Here is a 19,998-nt window from a genome sequence, read left to right on the forward strand (position 1 = left end):
GGCCCAATTACCTTGTTCTCATCTTTGGGGTTCATAGGCTTGCCATCAATCCCTTACTTTCTTTGCTTGCATTACTTTGGGCCTGCCATGGCTCATTTTCACTTTTCTACATTATATACTGCCCATGGGTTTGCTATTTCTCTCTTTCCGGGCTCCTTTGAGCCCGTTTGCTTCCTCAAGACCCATTTGTTTATTTTATGGACTTGTGACCCATTATTCTTGCCGCTTAGGCTTAATGGTTTTTTCTATCTATTTACCAACTCCTTTTCTACCCATGTTGTTGGGCTCCTTTCTCATTTGACTTCCAAAATGACCATCAACATATTTCAACATGCAAAACTTGTACCATATGACTACACGTTTATTAGTTAGACAAAATGCACTAACTAAAAATGTAGCATTGGTAACATAGCTCTTGCAGTCTGTAGGTGTGGTATCACCAACACAAAGAGCTAGGCCATAGCCCATATGCTTTGTCTGGGTCTTGGCCTTTATAACCCTGACCAAACCTGTAGGTGCGATTTGATAAGTAAGGTTATTGAGTCCAAATCTTCTGTCCCACTTTTCCTGCTTCACTCTATACTTCACAAATAAAAACTTACCACGTGTTCACCTAATTAATTAAATACTATCATTATTAATTTATTAATACTACCGTTATTAATTAATAGTAGTATTTAATTAATTAGGTGAACACGTGGCAAGTTTTTATTAATGAAGTATAGAGTGGAGCAGGAAAAGTGAGATGGAAGATTTGGACTCAAGTTTATTAAGTAGCCTTTCAAGGTTCATTTCATAAGGGTCTTCGGTCATGAAATTCCTAGTGCTTATACAATCATGAACAGAAGCTACAGAAACAGCTTGTAGAAAAAGAACACTAGTGATTAGCAAAAAGAAAGAGGTGGTGAATTTCGAGACAGACATTGTTAATGTGGGTTATAACTTATATGTTTAATTGGTGACATTTCAACACTGTATATATAGGGATAATTAGCTTTGGCTTTAATATATATATATATATATAACCATTTTAAAGAGTTATGACTCATTGTCATTAGGCAATGTTGGTGACCTTTGGCTAAACTTTTAGGTTAACTGATCTTTGGTAAGGTCTTTTTTGTTGACTTGGGGAGCTACTTCAACTTGCATTTGTAGGGAATTCAACCGAAATTCCCAACTTGTGAGAAACAAAAAAAAAAAAAAAAAAATAGAGAAAACACACGCCAAAGAAAACAATCACACGCACAAGACAGTATTTACGCGGTTCGGTAATTTGTTTACGTCCACGGAGTTGCAGGGATTTCACTATTATCAAGGAAAAAATACAAAGTGTAGCTATAGTGTTTTTCTCTCTCAAAAAAACAACAAGACCGAAACCCTAATACCAAAAAATGGTTTCTATATTCTGCACACAGGATTCACAATGGGCTACAAAACGAACTAAAAATTTTTCCTAGGGGCGTTGCCCCCGAACCCCTAGGAGGCTTAGCTCATGGAGGAAAGGCTCATTATTCGGGTCGAGTCGTCAACCGAATCAAACACAACTAAGCTCCACAAAACCCAACAGCATTGTACAACTGGTGCCTGGTGGGAAGAAAGCAATCTCAACCATTAACATTAGTAAGTGATGAGTCTATCCAATAGTCACATTGTGCAGTTGATAAAAGTATTCATTTAAAGGGGTGAAATTAAATAACACATTGACCTTATTTAAAATTGGGGAAACATTCCCTCTGATTATAATCCTCAAATTAATCTAGACATGCAACAGTGGAATTTATATAATTTTATGTAGTTTACATGTAATTTTGGCCGATTCGGCTATTCTTCTTAATAATATTATAGTGTTCTTTCTAAAAAAAAGGGCTGTCAAATACCATTGGATTTTTAATTTTAAAAAAAAAATCACGTGTATTACATCTAATAAGTGTAATTTTTACATGATTTTTATTATCCTCTTATTTATTAAAAGTGTTAGTTTTCCTTTATTTCTTTTGATTTGTTTTGATTTTTTATTTATATTTATCTATTCATTTGTGCTTTGAAGGATTGAGAAGATTTCAGATTAATCCACATCTTGTGGATGTAAATCGGTTGACTTGAAGACCCAATTAAATTTAAGTCCAATTCGGATTAGGATTCCAGCTCGCACATTCGTTAGTATTTTTGGCATAACTTTTGGCTCAGATGTCCAATCGAGATGATTCAAGTTGAGCTGGAAAGTTAACATAAAGGGCTACAACTTTGTAGTTTACCAAGAGCCCGATTTTTGAACTTAAATGGGCCAAAATCGTTGGTTAAGTGAAGCCTAAAAATCTGGAATTTTCTCCAAACGAGAATTCAACTTGTAATAGGATTCCTTGACCTATTTAAAAGCTCTTTAGGGCAAATTTAAGGGGGGCCACATTGAAGAATTTTTTTGGGAGTCTTTCTGAGGAGGAGGATCTAAGAACAAAGGCGAGAGCTTCATGTTGATCAACCAATTCAGATGAAAAACATAAGTTTTATTTGTTTTCTTTTCAATTTTATCATGAACTAAATTTTATTTTCTAGAGCGTTGATGTAGTCTAGCAATGAACACACAATTTGTTTTCTGAGTTATTTTATTTTTAATATTTCCATGATTGAGTGTTTAATTCTTATTCTTAATGCTTACTATTATTTTACAAATTATTGTTTAATCAATTGAATTACAATGAGACCGAGAGGTGATTTGTTATTTTAGTTCTAGAATTAAACACTATTAGTTGAGCGAAAGTAGAGATGCTTTACCACGATTAGTGTGATTTTTCAGAAAATTCAAAGTACGTAATGAGTTTCCAGTTAATTAAATTCACATAGAAATATGGAATTGTTAGCTGAAAATATTTTTGATATTATTCGAGAGAAGATATTGAATAGTTAAGGAATTTTTAATCATCAACCGGAGATTATTAGAATTTAATAATTAAGAAGAATAAATTGTGTGGGATTTGTTAGGTGAAATCAACTGCTCTAGATCCATTCTTATCATATTTTTACACTGTTAGATTTTTACGCTTTGTTAATTCTTTTTATTCGTAGATTTATTTTTATTAAATAGTTTAATTTAATTTAGATAGTAGAACGTTCCATTTATTTTTGATTTTCCAAATAGTAATTTATTTAGTGAATTTTAGTATTCAATAACATAGTTAATTCATGTGGGTTCGACATTCGTTTTCTAAAAAAAAAAACACTTTACTACTTGTTATGATTCTGTGCACTGGCAGATAATTTTACGCAAACAAGTTTTTGGCGCCGTTGCCGGGGATTAAATATTTGTTATTGATATTGATACTAGCTAGATATTTACTACTTTGGATTTTATTTCACTTATTCAAAAATTAAAAAATTAAAAAAAAATTAAATTAGTGCATTTGAGTTTGCTTTCTTTCTTTTCAGGAATTAGAAGTGCATGCCCCAATCTAAACTATTAGAGCATACACTTTTTGATCTTGAAATTGAAAGAACCTTACGTCAGCTCAAGAAAGAAAAGAAGAAAGAGGCCAACACATCTCTATCTAATATGGCCGATCAAGAGCAAAAGGCGTTAAGAGATTATGCTATGCCCTTGGTCAATGGAGCTACATAAAGCATAACGAGACCAGCCATACAAGCCAATAATTTTGAGATCAAGCCGGCCATCATTCAGATGATACAGCAAATTGTCTAGTTCGAGGGGCTGTCACAAGAGGATCCTAATGTCCATATTGCAAATTTCTTGGAAATTTGTGATACTTTTAAACATAACGGAGTGACAGATGATGCGATTCGACTAAGGCTTTTTCCCTTCCCACTTAGGGATAAAGCAAAAGTTTGGTTGAATTCTTTGCCATATGCCATCATTACTACATGGGAGGAGTTGGCACAAAAATTCTTAGCAAAATACTTCCCTCCCACAAAAACAGCAAAGCTAAGGAATGATATCACCACATTCATCCAATTTGAGGGTGAATCATTATATGAAGCATGGGAGAGGTACAAAGATTTATTGCGAAGGTGTCCTCATCATGACCTTCTAGCATGTCTTCGAGTGCAAACATTCTACAATGGTCTAGGAGCTACAAACAGGTCTATGGTTGATGCAGCGGCTGGTGGAGCTTTAATGAGTAAAACTCATGAGGCAGCCTATGAACTTCTGGAACAATTGGCATCCAACAACTATCAATGGCCTACAGAAAGAGCAATGCCAAGAAAGACAGCTGGAGTTTTAGAACTTGATTATATTACCTCATTGGCAGCACAAATGGCAACTTTGACTCAACAACTAGGTAAAATGAATGTTAATGCTATTCAAACTAATGTTTTTTGTGATCATTGTGCAGGAAATCATTCAAGTGTCGACTGCCAAGTGGGAAATCCGTTTGCCCAATCGAGTTATGGATAAGCAAATTACGTGTCAAATCTTCAACGTCAAAATAATCCATACTCAAACACGTACAATCCTGGATGGGGGAATCACCCCAACTTCTCATGGAGCAATAACCAAGTACAGGCTAAACCACCTCAACAATTTCCACAGTAAGAGAAGAAGCCGACACTTGAGGACATGTTCATGCAATACATGCAGAAGACAGATGTGGTGATCCAAAATAACTCAGCTTCAATCCGTAATCTTGAGGTGCAGATTGGTCAGCTTTCAAGGATGCTCACAGAGAGGACTGCAGGAACTTTGCCAAGCAATACTGTCACTAATCCGAAAGAACATGTAAAGGAAATATCATTGAGAAGTGGACGAACATATGAGGAGCCAAAAGTAACAAATGCCAAACAAGATGAAGCTGTGGATAATGAGGAGTCAAAGATAAAGGAAGCTGAGTCAGAGATGAAAGAAGTGGAGTAAGCTGAGAAAACTAAGGAGAATGAAAGAGCTTCAAAATTCAAAAAATCCAGGGAAGTTAGTTTTGAGACTTATTCTCCAATTTATGATCCACCAATTCCTTTTCCGCAAAGACTAAGAAAAAATAATGTGGCTGATTAGTTTTCTAAATTTCTAAGTATATTTAAGCAATTTCATATTAATATTCCTCTCATTGAAGCTTTGGAACAAATGCCTAAATATGCTAAATTTTTGAAGGATATTATATCAAAGAAGCGGAAATTGGAGGAGTATGAAACAGTAATGCTGACAGAGGAGAGTAGTGCAATCTTACAAAAGAAGATGCTGCCTAAGCTGAAAGATCCGGGGAGTTTCACTATCCCTTGCACTATAGGAAAATCTTATTTTGATAGAACTTTATGTGATTTAAGGGCAAGTATTAATCTAATGCCTCTTTCTATTTTCAGGAAATTAGGTCTTGGAGAAGTAAAGCCGACCACTATCTCTTTACAATTGGCGGATAGATCTATTAAATATCCAATAGGAGTCATTGAGGACGTATTAGTAAAAGTTGACAAGTTCATCTTCCTGGCTGACTTCATTGTCCTTGATATGGATGAGGATGAGAAGATCCCTTTGATATTGGGTCGACCTTTCCTTGCGACGAGGAGAACCTTAATTAATGTCCAGCAAGGAAAACTTGTTTTGAGGGTTGGAGAGGATGAGGTCACTTTTGATGTATTTAAGCCTATGAAATTTCCTTCTGAGACACATTCTTGTTTTCAAATAAGTGACCGAGATGTGATCATGGCCGATGAGACTTGTGCAATTGATTTTCTAAAGTTACCACTTGAGGTATGTCTTACTCGCTCTACACCTGTTAAATTCAATGATGAAGAGGTTAAAGAGTGTGAAAGATATTTGGAGGCTACACCACTCTTTCCTTCTTCAATGCAACCAAAAGTAGAAGACTTAAAATCATGTTAGCCAACATCTCCATTAGAGGAACCACTTAAACTTGAGCCCAAACTGCTTCCATCAAATTTAAGGTACGCTTTCTTAGGCCAAGACTCTACTTTTTCAGTTATTATTAACAGTTCTTTGAGTGATGTAGAGGAGGAAAAGTTGCTGAGAATCTTACGGGACCAATAAATGGCTTTGGGTTGGACCATCTCTGACATCAAAGGAATTAGTCCTTCAATTTGCACACATAAGATTTTAATGGAGGATAAATATAAGCCGATTGTCCAACCCTAGAGAAGATTGAATCCATCAATGAAAGAAGCGGTGCATAAAGAAGTGTTGAAGCTATTAGATGCCGAAATTATTTATCCTATCTTGGACAGCGCATGGGAAAGCTGTGCTTTCGGTGGTAAGGACCGTTTGTGGTAACCCAAGTTTTTCCCTATGGGGTGATTAAAGTCCATCATGAACAAAAAGGGACATTTAAAGTAAATGGACAAAGATTAAAACCCTATATGGATGGATACTTTAACTCAGAAAAATGCTCCATCGATCTCATCTATAAAAAAGGATGAGAGGATAACGTCTAGCTACAGACGTTAAATAAAACGCTTTTGGGAGGCAACCCAAGTTTTTTTTTTTTTTTTTTAATTTTTCTGTTTATGTTTTTATTTTTTTTATTTCCTTCTCTTTATCTTTTTTTTTTTTTTCCCTTCCATTTTGTAGGAATAAAGAGATCAAAGAAATCTTCAATGGGTACATGGCTGGACCTCAAGGAAAAATATTCAATTAAAAATTAGGGGAGCATCTCTTCTCCTTTCTCATTCTTTTAATTAGTTTTTCTTCCTTTTTCCCATTGAGGACAATGTGAAATTTAAGGTTGGGGGAAGGGAATTTATTTTATTTATTAAAAAAAAATTGCCTATGATAAGAATATGGTTGAAAATTCTTATAATTTTTAGGAATCATTCTCATTGCTTAAGTCCAATTGTTAATTCTTTACTTGATCTTGTTTAATTTGATATGATCATTAATCATTGTGCATATGTAGAGAAATTTTATGTGAATTTTGTAAATTTGGATGGTCTCTACTTATTCTAGAACTTGTTGAATTATTCTCATGGAAAAATCTTATACAGAATATTACTTGGGAAGTGATTTAGGCATTCTTTAAATCGATTGAGCCTTTCAAGCTTACCTCTTTATTATCTTTATCCCTAGTTACCCAATTGATCTATTCTTAAATTGGGTTGAAGAAAAGAGAACAATATAATATATGAGTGTTTAAAAAAAAAAAAAATGTACAAAGTTCTATTTACTCCAATGTTTTGATTGCTTAGTAACTAGGGGTATTCATTACCAATGTTTACTCTTACGTCAAACTGTAACTTGAAATATAAGTATGCAAAAGCACTTCAAGTTTGTGACTTGTTGAGTAACTGGGTGCATCCATCACAAATGTCTGCATTCACGTCAAAAGATAAGTGGCGACTTGAAGTAAGAAAAGAAAGAAAAAAAAATTGATGAAGAGAGGCATTTTGAGATATTCAAAGGACTGAAAAAAATTTATATTTTAGAAGTGAGAGTGCTCTATTTGCTTAAACCTTATCTTTTCTTAATAGCCCTCACCATAGCCATACATCACAAGCCTAATAAAGACCTATTGATCCTGGGTAAAATTTTGTTTTATATTAATGGAGAGTGATTTAAAAAGCAAGCTTATGGAGTTTTTAGAGATTTGTACTTATTTACTTGTTTGCATAAAGCTATCAGGGAAGCTAATGATGAAATGAGAATGATAATGCGATGGAGTTGAGTTTTGAATTAACTTTTGGACTTGATTAATTTGGAGTGATTCCTTTGAATTATAAGCTTTATGCAGATCTTTGAGGCAAGGAAAAAAAAATTAAAATTTATGAAGCAAAGCTTGTTCTAGTTGTTTTTTTTGCTCGAGGACTAGCAAAGTTTAAGTTTAAGTTTGTCCTTAGATTCTCCTCCTCAGAAAGACTCCCAAAAAATATTCTTTAATGCGGCCCCCCTTGAATTTGCCCTAAAGAGCCTTTAAATAGGTCAAGGAATCCTATTACAAGTTGAATTCTCGTTTGGAGAAAATTCCAGATTTTTAGGCTTCACTTAACCGACGATTTTGGCCTATTTAACGTCAAAATTATGGCTCTTGGTAAACTACAAAGTTGTAGCCCTTTATGTTAAATTTCCAGCTCAACTTGAATCATCTCGATTAGACATTTGAGTCAAAAGTTATGCCAAAAATACTAACTGATGTGCGGGCTGGAATCCTAATCCGAATTGGACTTAAATTTAATGGGTCTTCAAGTCAACCGATTTACATCCACAAGATGTGGATTAATTTGAAATCTTCTCAATCCTTTAAAGCACAAATGAATAGATAAATATAAATTAAAAATCAAATCAAATCAAAAGAAATAAAGGAAAACTAACACTTTTAATAAATAAGAGGATAATAAAAATCATGTAAAAATTACACTTATCAAATTCCCCCAAACTTAAACTTTGCTAGTCCTCGAGCAAAAAAAACAACTAGAACAAGCTTTGCTTCAAAAATTTAATTTTTTTTTTCCTTGCCTCAAAGATCTGCATAAAGCTTATAATTCAAAGGAATCATTCCAAATTAATCAAGTCCAAAAGTTAATTCAAAACTCAACTCCATCGCATTATCATTCTCACTTCATCATTAGCTTCCCAGATAGTTTTATACAAACAAGTAAATAAGTACAGATCTCTAAAAACTCCATAATCTTGCTTTTTAAATCACTCTCCACTAACAAAATATTACCCAAGATCAATAGGTCTTTATTAGGCTTGTGATGTATGGCTATGGTGAGGGCTATAAAGAAAAGATAAGGTTCAAGCAAATAAAGCACTCTCACTTCTAAAATATAAATTTTTCTCAGTCCTTTGAATATCTCAAAATACCTCTCTTCATCGTTTTTTTTTCTTTTCTTTTCTTACTTCAAGTTGTCACTTATCTTTTGACGTGAATGCAAGCATTTGTGATGGATGCACCCAGTTACTCAACAAGTCACAAACTTGAAGTGCTTTTGCATACTCATATTTCAAGTTACGGTTTGAAGTAAAAGTAAACATTGGTAATGAATACCCCTAGTTACTAAGCAACTCAAAACATTGGAGTAAATGGAACTTTGTACAATTTTTTTTCAAACACTCATATATCGTTCTCTTTTCTTTAACCCAGTTTAAGAATAGATCAATTGGGTAACAATGGATAAAGATAATAAAGAGGTAAGCTTGAAAGGCTCAATCAATTCAAAGAATGCCTAAATCACTTCCCAAGTAATATTCTGTATAAGATTTCTCCATGATAGTAATTCAACAAGTTCTAGAATAAGTAGAGATCATCCAAATTTACAAAATTTACATAAAATTTCTCTAGGTATGCACAATGATTAATGATCATATCAAATAAAACAAGATCAAGTAAAGAATTAACAACTGAACTTAAGCAATGAGAATGATTCCTAAAAATTATAAGAATTTCAACCATAATCTTATCATAGGCTTTTTTTTTTCTTTTTTTAATCAATAAAATAAATTCCCTTCCCCGAAACTTAAATTTCACATTGTCCTCAATGGGAAAAAAAAAAGGAAGAAAAACTAAATAAAAGAATGAGAAAAGAAAAGAGACGCTCCCCTGATTTTTAATTGAATATTTTTCCTTGAGGTGCAGCTGTGTACCCATTGAAGATTTCGTTGGTTTCTTTATTCCTACAAAAATGAAAGAAAAACAATAAGATAAAGAGAAAAAAAATAAAAAAAAATAAAAACATAAACATAGAAATAAAAATAAAAACTTGGGTTGCCTCCCAACAGCGCTTTATTTAACGTCTGTAGCTAGACTTTATCCTCTCATCCTCTTTTACTGATGAGATTGATGGAGCATTTTTCTGAATTAAAGTCTCCATCCATATAGGGTTTTAATCTCTATCCATTTACTTTAAATGTCCCTTTTTGTTTATGATGGACTTCAACCGCCCCATAGGGAAAAACTTGGGTTACCACAAACGGTCCTGACCATCGAGAGCGGAGCTTTCCTAGAAAGAGTCAAAGTCTTCAATTAAATAATAGAACTTTTTGCCCAACTTCGAATTCCCTACTTAGAATATGCTTATCATGCCATCTCTTAGTTTTATCTTTGTAAATTCGAGCATTCTCATAAGCATCATTGCGGAACTCATCCATCTCATTGATTTGTAATATTCTCTTCTCGCCAGCTACTTGTAGATCAAAGTTCAGTATCCTTGTTGCCCAATAGGCTCTGTGTTCTAGCTCCACCGGTAGATGGCATGCTTTTCCATAAACAAGCCAGTATAGTGACATCCCGATTGGTGTTTTGAATGCTGTTTTATAGGCCCATAAAGCATCATCTAACTTTCTCGCCCAGTCTATACGAGAAATATTCACAGTCCTTTCCAAAATATGCTTCAGCTCTCAATTAGATACCTCGACTTGTCCGCTCGTTTGAGGATGGTATGGTGTTGCCACGTGATGTGTAACTCCATACTTAGTCAGTAGTGCTTTAAATTGGCGATTGCAAAAATGCTTTCCGCCATCACTGGTTATTGCCCTTGGAGTGCCAAATCGGGAGAAGATATTCTTTTGTAGAAAATTCACTACGACTCTCGCATCATTAGTCAGCAAGGCAACTGCTTCCACCCATTTGGAGACATAATTTACAACCACCAAAATAAATCTGTTAGAATATGAGGATGGAAAAGGACCCATAAAATCTATGTTAGGACATATGTGTTTTCACTTGTTAAGAACATATGTCACTTATTTATGTAAATTGGCTAATCCTTTGACAAAATGTACTCTACTTGTAATTGGGTAGTTCTAAGTGTTTTTAATACTTCAAGAAACAAGGTTTCAAGTTCAAGTGTTAAAGCCATGTAAGTCTATCCGAGAATCAAGTGAGAAAGTGTTGAAATTTAAAGCTCAATAGCTACTCGACACCTCCTCGATACCTGGCTATCTGTTGAGATCTTCAGCTGATTCTTATCGCAATCTCGATAGCTTCTCGATAGTTGGTTGATTGATCAAGAAAGCTTCTATCCCCTCGACACCTGCTCAACACCTTCTCGACACCTGCTATCTGTCGAGGTTACGGGAATTCAGATTTCTATTTTTGGGCCAGGCTTTTGTATTTGTGTAGGGTTTCTTTTCTCACAACCCTAGACCTATATAAGACTTATTTTAAAGGCTGTCACATAAGAGAATACAAGGAGAACATATGCAAGAGGTGACTAATACCTTATTCTCTTTGAAAGAAACTACTGCGTCTTTGCGCCTTAGGGTTTTGTAACCAAGTGCTTCTTGATCTTCATTATTGATGAAGTGAAGAGCTTTGCAGCCAACATCTTCTTCTAGTTGGTGATTGAGTGAGTCACGTATTGGGATTCATGCAAAAGAGTTAGTCACGTATTGGGATATGTGCAACAAAAAGGGTGGCGTTCATATATTGAAGAGTTGAGAGGTTCTGAAACAGTAGAAGGTTTCTGTTATGAGTTCATCTACGAGGATTGTAGAGTCTAGGGACAAAATTTTTGTACTAGATTTGAAACCTCTCTTTACTATAGTGGATTGCTTTTCAGGAAGGTTTCCCCCCAGGTTTTTTACTGTGAAAATAGTTTGTTTCATTAGTTTTCCTAGGTCATCATATCTTGTCTTATTTATTTTTCCGTTACATAATTTTGACATGATATCGATGTTTGTTTGTTTTTAACAAGTTTTATTAATAATAAACCTAATTAACAACTTGGACTTAAAACTTGTTAATTCTATCAATCGGGGTCTAAATTTCACAACAATCTATACCCCAAACATCAAATAATTCAATAACTAAAATATTGTTTAAAGGCATCTCATGTTTCCTAGAAATATTTCCAACTCTTTGACAATGATCACACAAATTAACAAATTTAAATGCATCTTTAAAAATAGATGGCCAATAAAACCCGAATTGTAGAATTTTTGCCGTTGTTTTTGCACCACCAAAGTGGCCGCCAACTTCCAATGAATGACAATGTCTGAGCATGTTCTCCATCTCCTCATCAGGCACACATCTTCTGATTATCTGGTCCACACAGTGCCGGTATAAAAAAGGTTCTTCCCAAAAATAATATTTCAAGTCAAAGAAGGACTTCTTCTTTTGTTGATATGTCATCCTAAGAGGTAGAATTCGCGACACCAAGTAGTTGACTATGTCTACATACCATGGAACAAGTTGTATAGCCATCAAATGCTCATCCGGGAATGCTTCTTTTATTTGAAATTGTTGCTCATCATCTGTACCTTGAAGCTCCATCTGAGACAAGTGATCCGCCACCAAATTTTCAATACCCTTCTTGCCCTTAATCTCCAAATCAAATTCTTGTAGAAGCAAAATCCATCGAAGCAATCTTGGTTTAGCATCCTTCTTTGCAAGCAAGTACTTCAAAGCAAAGTGATCGGTGTAGACAATCACCTTTGAACCTATCAAGAAAGAACGAAATTTGTCAAAAGCAAAAACAACTGCTAATAATTCTTTTTCAGTAGTGGCATAATTCAGTTGAGCTTCTGTTAAGGTCCTACTTGCATAATAAATAACATGAAAATTTTTATCTTTTCTCTACCCTAAAACAACCCCTATAGCATAATCACTAGCATCACAAATTAATTCAAATGGTAAATTCCAATCCGATGACACAATTATAGGTGCTAAAATTAATTTCTTTTTCAATGTGTCAAAAGCATGCAAGCATTCATCAGAAAATTCAAATTGAGTGTGTTTAATCAACAAATTGCAAAGAGGTTTAGTAATTTGGGAAAAATCCTTAATAAACCATCGGTAGAATCCGGCGTGTCCCAAGAAACTTCTTACGCCCTTCACATTGGCTGGTGGTGGGAGTTTTTCGATCACTTCTATTTTTGCTCTGTCAACTTCAATTCCCTTAGAGGAAATTTGGTGGCCTAGCCCTATCCCCTCCTCTACCATGAAGTGGCATTTTTCCCAGTTCAATACTAAATTTGTCTCCTCGCATCTCTGCAAAACTGAAGATAAGTTAGACAAACAATTATCAAAAGAATATTCAAAGACAGAGAAGTCATCCATGAAGACTTCTAAAAAATTTTCTAACATGTCTGAGAAGATGGACATAATGCATCTTTGAAATGTGGCTGGCGCATTGCAAAGGCCAAAAGGCATCCGCCTATATGTAGATGTTCCATATGGACAAGTAAAAGTGGTCTTCTCTTGATCTTCAAGCGTGATGGCTATTTGATTATAACCAGAGTATCCATCTAGAAAATAGAAGTAAGCATGCCCTGCAAGTCTTTCTAGCATTTGATCAATAAAAGGTAAAGGAAAATGATCTTTACAAGTTGCATCATTAAGTCTTCTGTAATCTATGCATATTCACCATCCTGTGGCTGTCCTTGTTGGTATAAGTTCATTATTATCATTTTTGATCATGGTTATTCCACCTTTCTTTGGGACGACTTGTACTGGACTTACCCATACGCTGTCCGAGATAGGATAAATAATTCTGGCATTTAATAGTTTCAGCACTTCTTTATGCACCACTTCTCTCACTGATGGATTCAATCTTCTCTGGGGTTGGACAATCGGCTTATATTTATCCTCCATTAAAATCTTGTGTGTGCAAATTGAAGGACTAATTCCTTTGATGTCAAAGATGGTCCAACCCAAAGCCATTTTGTGTTCTCACAAGATTCTCAGCAACTTTTCCTCCTCTACATCACTCAAAGAACTGTTAATAATAACTGGAAAAGTAGAGTCTTGGCCTAAGAAAGCGTACCTTAAATTTGATGAAAGCGGTTTGAGCTCAAGTTTAAGTGGTTCCTCTAGTGGAGATGTTGGCTGACATGATTTTAAGTCTTCTACTTTTGGTTGCATTGAAGGAGGAAAGAGTGGTGTAGCCTCCAAATATCTTTCACACTCTTTAACCTCTTTATCATTGAATTTAACAGGTGTAGAGCGAGTAAGACATACCTCAAGTGGTAACTTTAGAAAATCAATTGCACAAGTCTCATCAGCCATGATCACGTCTCGGTCACTTATTTGAAAACAGGAATGTGTCTCAGAAGGAAATTTTATAGGCTTAAATACATCAAAAGTGACCTCATCCTCTCCGACCCTCAATATGTGTACTATGAAGACACAATGGTTATCTATATTTGCTAATTCCATAGTTGCAAGTAGGAGATTTAAAGTTTGGACATCTACATTAGTAACACCTAGATAAGTCAAACTATCAAACTATAATGCTCTTGACAATTGTTATCTATAACTCTTAACACTTCAAAAATAAATAAATAAATAAATAATGTGTAGCCACTTGACTACAGTTTCTCTTAAGAGCCTCTTTCCATTTCTCTCTTTCCTATAATTTTTTCAGTAATTATTTTTTTTATTTAACCACATATTACTTTCTCATATAAATTTTTATTTTTGAGGTTTAGACAATAGTCTAATGGTAATAACATCCTTTGTAACTAAAACCTCATGTAGTATTTTGAATTTCATCTTTCCCTTTTCCATTATCTACCTATCTAAGGACAAGTGGTATGTATTACAACGTATCAAGGTAAAGGAGGTAAGTAATTGAATGTTGAGATATTTGTAAATATTCTTTAGATTCAAGTATTGAATGTTGTTTCTTCTCCACCAAAAAAAAAAGTATTGAATGTTGTGATATTTTCCACATAGGCAACTCCCCTCTTTGAAAAAAATGAAATTTCTCCAGTACTTGTCTTACATGAGAGAGGTGGCCACCATTAAATAGTTAAAATCGCATTCACAATAATGAGCCTATCATCATAGGCAAAAATAGTGCAAAAGGTTTGAAAAATGAAAATTACAAGGTTGGATTTTTAAGCTAATCTCAGTTGAGCTTAGGTAGCTTGAACTTTTAGGGTTAAAAATGAATAAGGTTGCTCAACATTGGCTCATTTGCATTATCAAAACTAGAGGCTTCTTGATTAGGACCTGATTGTGTTAGTCATGAGCTAAGCTCGAGAAGCTCAGATTGCTTTACTTCCCTATATATTAATCTACAGCCCAATATTAAAAATTTTAATTATCACATATTTTCCAATCCTTCCCCAAAGCTTTCTTCCTTGCAAAAGATGGATGGGTTCTGCAATTGACTTTGTAGTTTGCAGCATATCCCAGTTTATTGGGTTTTAGATCTTGTTTTACCGACAACAGAAAAACATGGTCTAGTCTGAACTGCTATGTGCTAATCCCATTATTCATCTCTGCAGCTGGTAGGAAATGTTGCTGAAAAGTTTCATGCTTTGTGCTCGAATAATAGTTTTCGATGTTCTATATGAGGATCCTTATATTCAGGATTTTTCTCTTTCTTCCAAATGTTCTTTCATCATCTGTGGCATACTTAACTGTATGCAGTTTATTATAGAATAAATAAACTCCCTTTCTAGCATTTCTTGTTGGCCTTATAATTGTCCAAAAAGTCGATGCTTCAAGTAGGCTTTGTGATAATTTTATTGTTTAATGTTATCCCAGATTGGCATTAATGCAAAGGGGCAATCACATCGGTTATAAATACTGAATCAATGTATTGTATTTCTCCTAGTAATAAAATATACATGAGTGTTGGGCTTTGTGGAGCCTAGTTGTGTTTGATCCAGTTGACAATCCGACCTGACCTGAAATAATGTTGCGTAAGTATTAATAGAAGATTTTCTAAGGCTTAGTCCATGGAACTACGGCTTGGGCCAATAGGCCCAAGCTGTAGCGCTCATTTTTGGCCTGTTTTGTAACCCATTATGAATCTTGTGCGCATAATGTAGAAACCATTGTTTTGGTTATTAGGGTTTTCTAGTTGTAGTTTTTTAGAGAAAGAGAAAAAAATTATACTGCCGCACTTTGTATTTTTCCTTGATAATAGTGAAATTCCTGTAACTCCGTGGACGTAAGCAAAGTGCCGAATCATGTAAATATTGTCCTGTGCATGTGATTATTTTTCTTTGGCTTATGTTTTCTCTATTTTTTGTTTCTCACAGGTTTAAGAATTTCGGGTTAATTCCCTACAACGAGTGCCTTATATAGGAGGCAAAGTGTGTAGTACAAGTATGTGTGCTATACAAGTAAACAAGGTGGGCCTAAAGCCCACAATCTATTACACTTTAACAGCGCCCCTCAAACTCAAGGTGCGTGTGAGACTAACTTGAGGTTGTCAACCAAAGTACAAAGGCGTCCCTTAGGACGTGACTTGGTGAAAATATCTGCAAGTTGATCTTTAAAGGAGACCGAGAATAGCTTGAGACCACCATGGACAAGATGATGATAATAAATTAAATGACAATCGATCTCGATGTATATAGTTTGTTCATGGAATACATCATTGTGAGTAATATGAATGGCACTCTGGTTGTCAGAATAAAGAGGAGTAGCAGAGGATGTGGACACACCTAAGTCCTTAAGAAGCCATCGTAGCCAAATCGTAACCAAAGGAGCTCAGATGTGGTATCAGCAAGGACACGATATTCTACTTTAGTACTGGAGCGGGTCACAAGGGTTTGTTTCTTACTCGCCAAGAAATCATAAAAGAGTCAAAAAGAAAGCAATAACCAATAGTGGACCTGCGATCAGTAGGATCTCCTGCCCAATCAGTATTAGAGAATGCACAGAGAACAAGAGGAGATTGAGTAGAGTAGAAAAGGTCATGGAAGAAAGTGTCTTTCAAGTATCGAAGAATGCGTAGAACAACAGCATAATGAGTTGATTGTGGAGCAAACAGATACTAACTTACTTGGCGAACAATATAGGAAATGTCTAGATAAGTGATAGTGAGATAAACTAAGCTGCCAATCAATCGTCTATAAAGAGAGGGATTAAACAATGGTTTCCCCCCCGAAGGAGTTAGATGCGCACTAAGTTCAACTGGAGTGTCAACAGTCTTGCTATCAGTGAGTTCAGCTCGAGACAAAAGTTCAGAAGCATACTTGGCCTAAGTAATATAAAGACCATCTATGGAATTAGTGATTTCAATACCCAAGAAGTAGTTTAGATGTCCAAGATCTTTCATCTCAAACTATTGACTGAGAAAATTCTTGAGTTCTTGAATGCCACTAAGGTTATCACCAGTTATGATCATATCATCCATATATAAGAGAAGTAAAATGACGTCTTTTTCATTGTGACGAAGAAATAAGACAGAATCATAATAACTGACAATGTAACCTAAGCGAGAGATGGTAGAGCTTCGGGGTGTGTCGGTTCGGTTTCTGTCAGTTTTCTAAGTGTTAGCCAACCGAAACTGAAATTTTCGGTTTGTGAAATTCTCAATCGAAACCGACCGAAATAGTTGAAAAACCATCGGTTTTGGTTTGTTTCGGTTTCGGTCGGTTTTGGTGGGTTTTTTCGGTTTCCTTATCATTTATTTTCTAACAAAGCAAACAAAGGAAAAAAAAATAAACAAACCCAGAACAAAGAGACAGGAAATTGAAAAAATAAACAAACCCAGAATATAAACAACCAAGCACAAGGGTTTTTTCAAAACCCTAACTTTATTTGCACATAAAAATTGAAAAAATAGCATTGATTCAATATTAAACAAACCCAGAATATAAAAAAGAGAGAGGAAATTATGGAGAAATTAAGCAATAGAGCGATTGAACAAAGCTAATGAACAAAGTTAATACAAAGCGACAGAGAAAGAAAGCAATAGAGAAAGAAAAGAGAAGACAGAGAAAGAAAAAAGAAGAATCATACCGTGAGAAAAGAAGGAAGATGATCGTGTCGTGGGGAGACCGGTATGGGAAGGCCATCATGTGGAGGCCGGTGTGCGGAGGCCAGCAGCAGAAAGAAGATTTGGAGTGACTGTGGAGTAAAACTTACCGATGTGAAGGGTCTCTCTCTGTCTCTCTTGCTTGTGTGTGAGAGTGACTGTGGAGGGCTGGAGGCTGTGTTCTGTGTGTGAGAGTGAGAATGAGATGAGAGTAAAATGTGTACTAGGTTTTTAAATTTTTGTTTTAGTTTAATTAGTTTACCTAATTAATTTAAGTTTTATTAGATATTTAATTAGTTTAATGGGTTAATGGGCTTGATTATATGCAAGGCCCGAGGCCTAATGCATTAATGCATTTGAAAGGCCTAGTTGCAGGTTGCCCAATATATTTGCAAGGCCAGCCCAATCTGATTTTATATTATATATATAATATTATAATATAAAATATATTATATATATTATTCAGTTCAGTTTCGGTTTGTTCAGTGCATACATACCAGAAACCGAAACCAAAACTTTGGTTTGTGAGAAATAGAAACCGAAACCGAACCGAAAATTTAACATCGGTTCGGTCGGTTTCATTCGATTTGTTCGATTCATCGGTTTTTGCACACCCCTAGTAGAGCTAAACTTGGCAAACCAAGATCGTGGAGCTTGTTAAGGCCATAAAGTGCATGTTGAAGGTGACAAACCTTGTTTGGTTCAATAGATAAACCAAGAGGAGGTTGCATATAAACTTCTTCACTTAAATTCCCATTAAGAAAGATATTTTTGACATCCATCTGAAAAATGTCCCATTTACGAGTAGCAGTAATAGCTAAGAGGGCACGAACAGATGAGATTCGAGCAACCAGAGCAAAGAGTTCTTCATAATCAATCTCATATTCCTGTGTAAAACCTTTTGAAACAATACGAGCTTTATATTGCTCAATGGACCCATCAAAGCGAGTCTTGATATTGTAGATCCACTTACAACCAACTAAAGATTTCATAGGGGGGAGAGTCACCAAATCTCAAGTATAGTTTTTAAATAATGCATCAAGTTCCTCTTTCATTGCAGTCTGCCATAAAGGGTTAGTGGAGGCCTCACGATAGATGTGAGGCTCGTGCAATGTAGCAAAGGCAGTATAATAATGATAGTCAAGCAAATGTGTAGGAATGGATCTCACCCGAGTTGAGTGACGAGGTGAAATGTCTTGTGCAAGATCTTCAGGTGAAGCAGGAACAGGGGATCCAAGTTCAGGGTTGGGCAACTCATCTTCCACCTGTTCATTAGAGGATGATCCACAAGAGGCATCAAAAATATCTAGTGGTTGGACAAAGAAGTCTATAGAAGGATCAGGAGTAACTATAGAAGGAATATGTTGCTCATCTGGAAAAAGATTTAATACAGAGGAGGTAGATAGGGAGGCACGGAAGTAAGAGAGCTCGACAAAGGAGCGATGTTCTCAATAGATAACATTGTGGGAGATACAAAGATGATGAGAGATAGGATCATAACACCGATACCCCTTTTGAGTTTCGTCATAGCCAAGAAAACAACAAACTCTAGACTGAGGCTCAAGTTTGTTATGCTTATGTGGTTGAAGAAGAACGAAACAGGCAAAACCGAAGGAGCGAAGGTGATGATAATCTTAAGGTGACCCAAAAAGACGCTCATATGGAGTTTGATTTTGGATGATAGGACTGGGAATGCAATTAATAGTATGAATAACATGAAGAGCAGCTTCGCCCTAAAAAAGAGCAGAAACTTTGGCAGAAAGAAGAAAAGCATGAACAGTATCAAAAATATGATGAATTTTTGTTTGGCTCTACCATTTTGTTGAGAGGTACTTGGATAAGTTAGTTGATGAACAATGCCATAGGAATGCAAAACAGCTTGAAAAGCATATTGAGTGTATTCAAGAGCATTATTAGATCGAAAAATTTAGATACATTTGGAAAATTGAGTTTCAACTATTTTTACAAAATTAGAATATACTTGCAATAATTTAGAACGATGTTTATATGAAAAATCCAACTATAGCGGGAATAATCATCAACAAAGACAACAAAATCGAGATCCACCAATACTAGAGACAAAGGAAAGCCCCCAGACATCAGAATGAATAAAGTCAAAGATATCAGTGGACATTGATTCACTAGTATTGAAAGGCAAAACTGGTTGTTTTCCTCATTGACATGAAACACAATTAGAATTTTCTGTGGACACTGAACCTAACAAACTTCTATAAGCTAAGTGTTGTACCCGAAAGGAAGATGCGTGACCAAGTTGAGCATGCCAAAGTGCAATGGAAGGAATAGAAGAAATTGCAGCAACAACAGAAACAAGAGCAACAGGTTGAAGATGAAGATTGTCCATAGGAAACATACGCCTAACTC

General features: G+C 35.3%; 1 protein-coding gene and 1 non-coding gene across 2 annotated transcripts; one reads left to right on the forward strand and one right to left on the reverse strand.

The window, feature by feature from the left end:
- Positions 1 to 3,931: 3,931 nt before the first annotated feature.
- On the reverse strand, positions 3,932 to 4,038 carry LOC111985229 (small nucleolar RNA R71). The gene has a single exon (XR_002880031.2). It is a non-coding gene; the product is annotated as a small nucleolar RNA R71 (small nucleolar RNA).
- A 1,033-nt stretch (positions 4,039 to 5,071) lies between these two features.
- On the forward strand, positions 5,072 to 5,827 carry LOC111999032 (uncharacterized). Its single transcript, XM_024031160.1, has one exon. It carries the CDS (start codon positions 5,072 to 5,074, stop codon positions 5,825 to 5,827), a length of 756 nt encoding a protein of 251 aa, XP_023886928.1.
- The last annotated feature ends 14,171 nt before the right edge of the window (positions 5,828 to 19,998 follow it).

This window comes from Quercus suber, unplaced genomic scaffold (assembly GCF_002906115.3).
Source record: "Quercus suber isolate HL8 unplaced genomic scaffold, Cork oak 2.0 scaffold_65, whole genome shotgun sequence".
NCBI classification, from domain to species: domain Eukaryota; kingdom Viridiplantae; phylum Streptophyta; class Magnoliopsida; order Fagales; family Fagaceae; genus Quercus; species Quercus suber.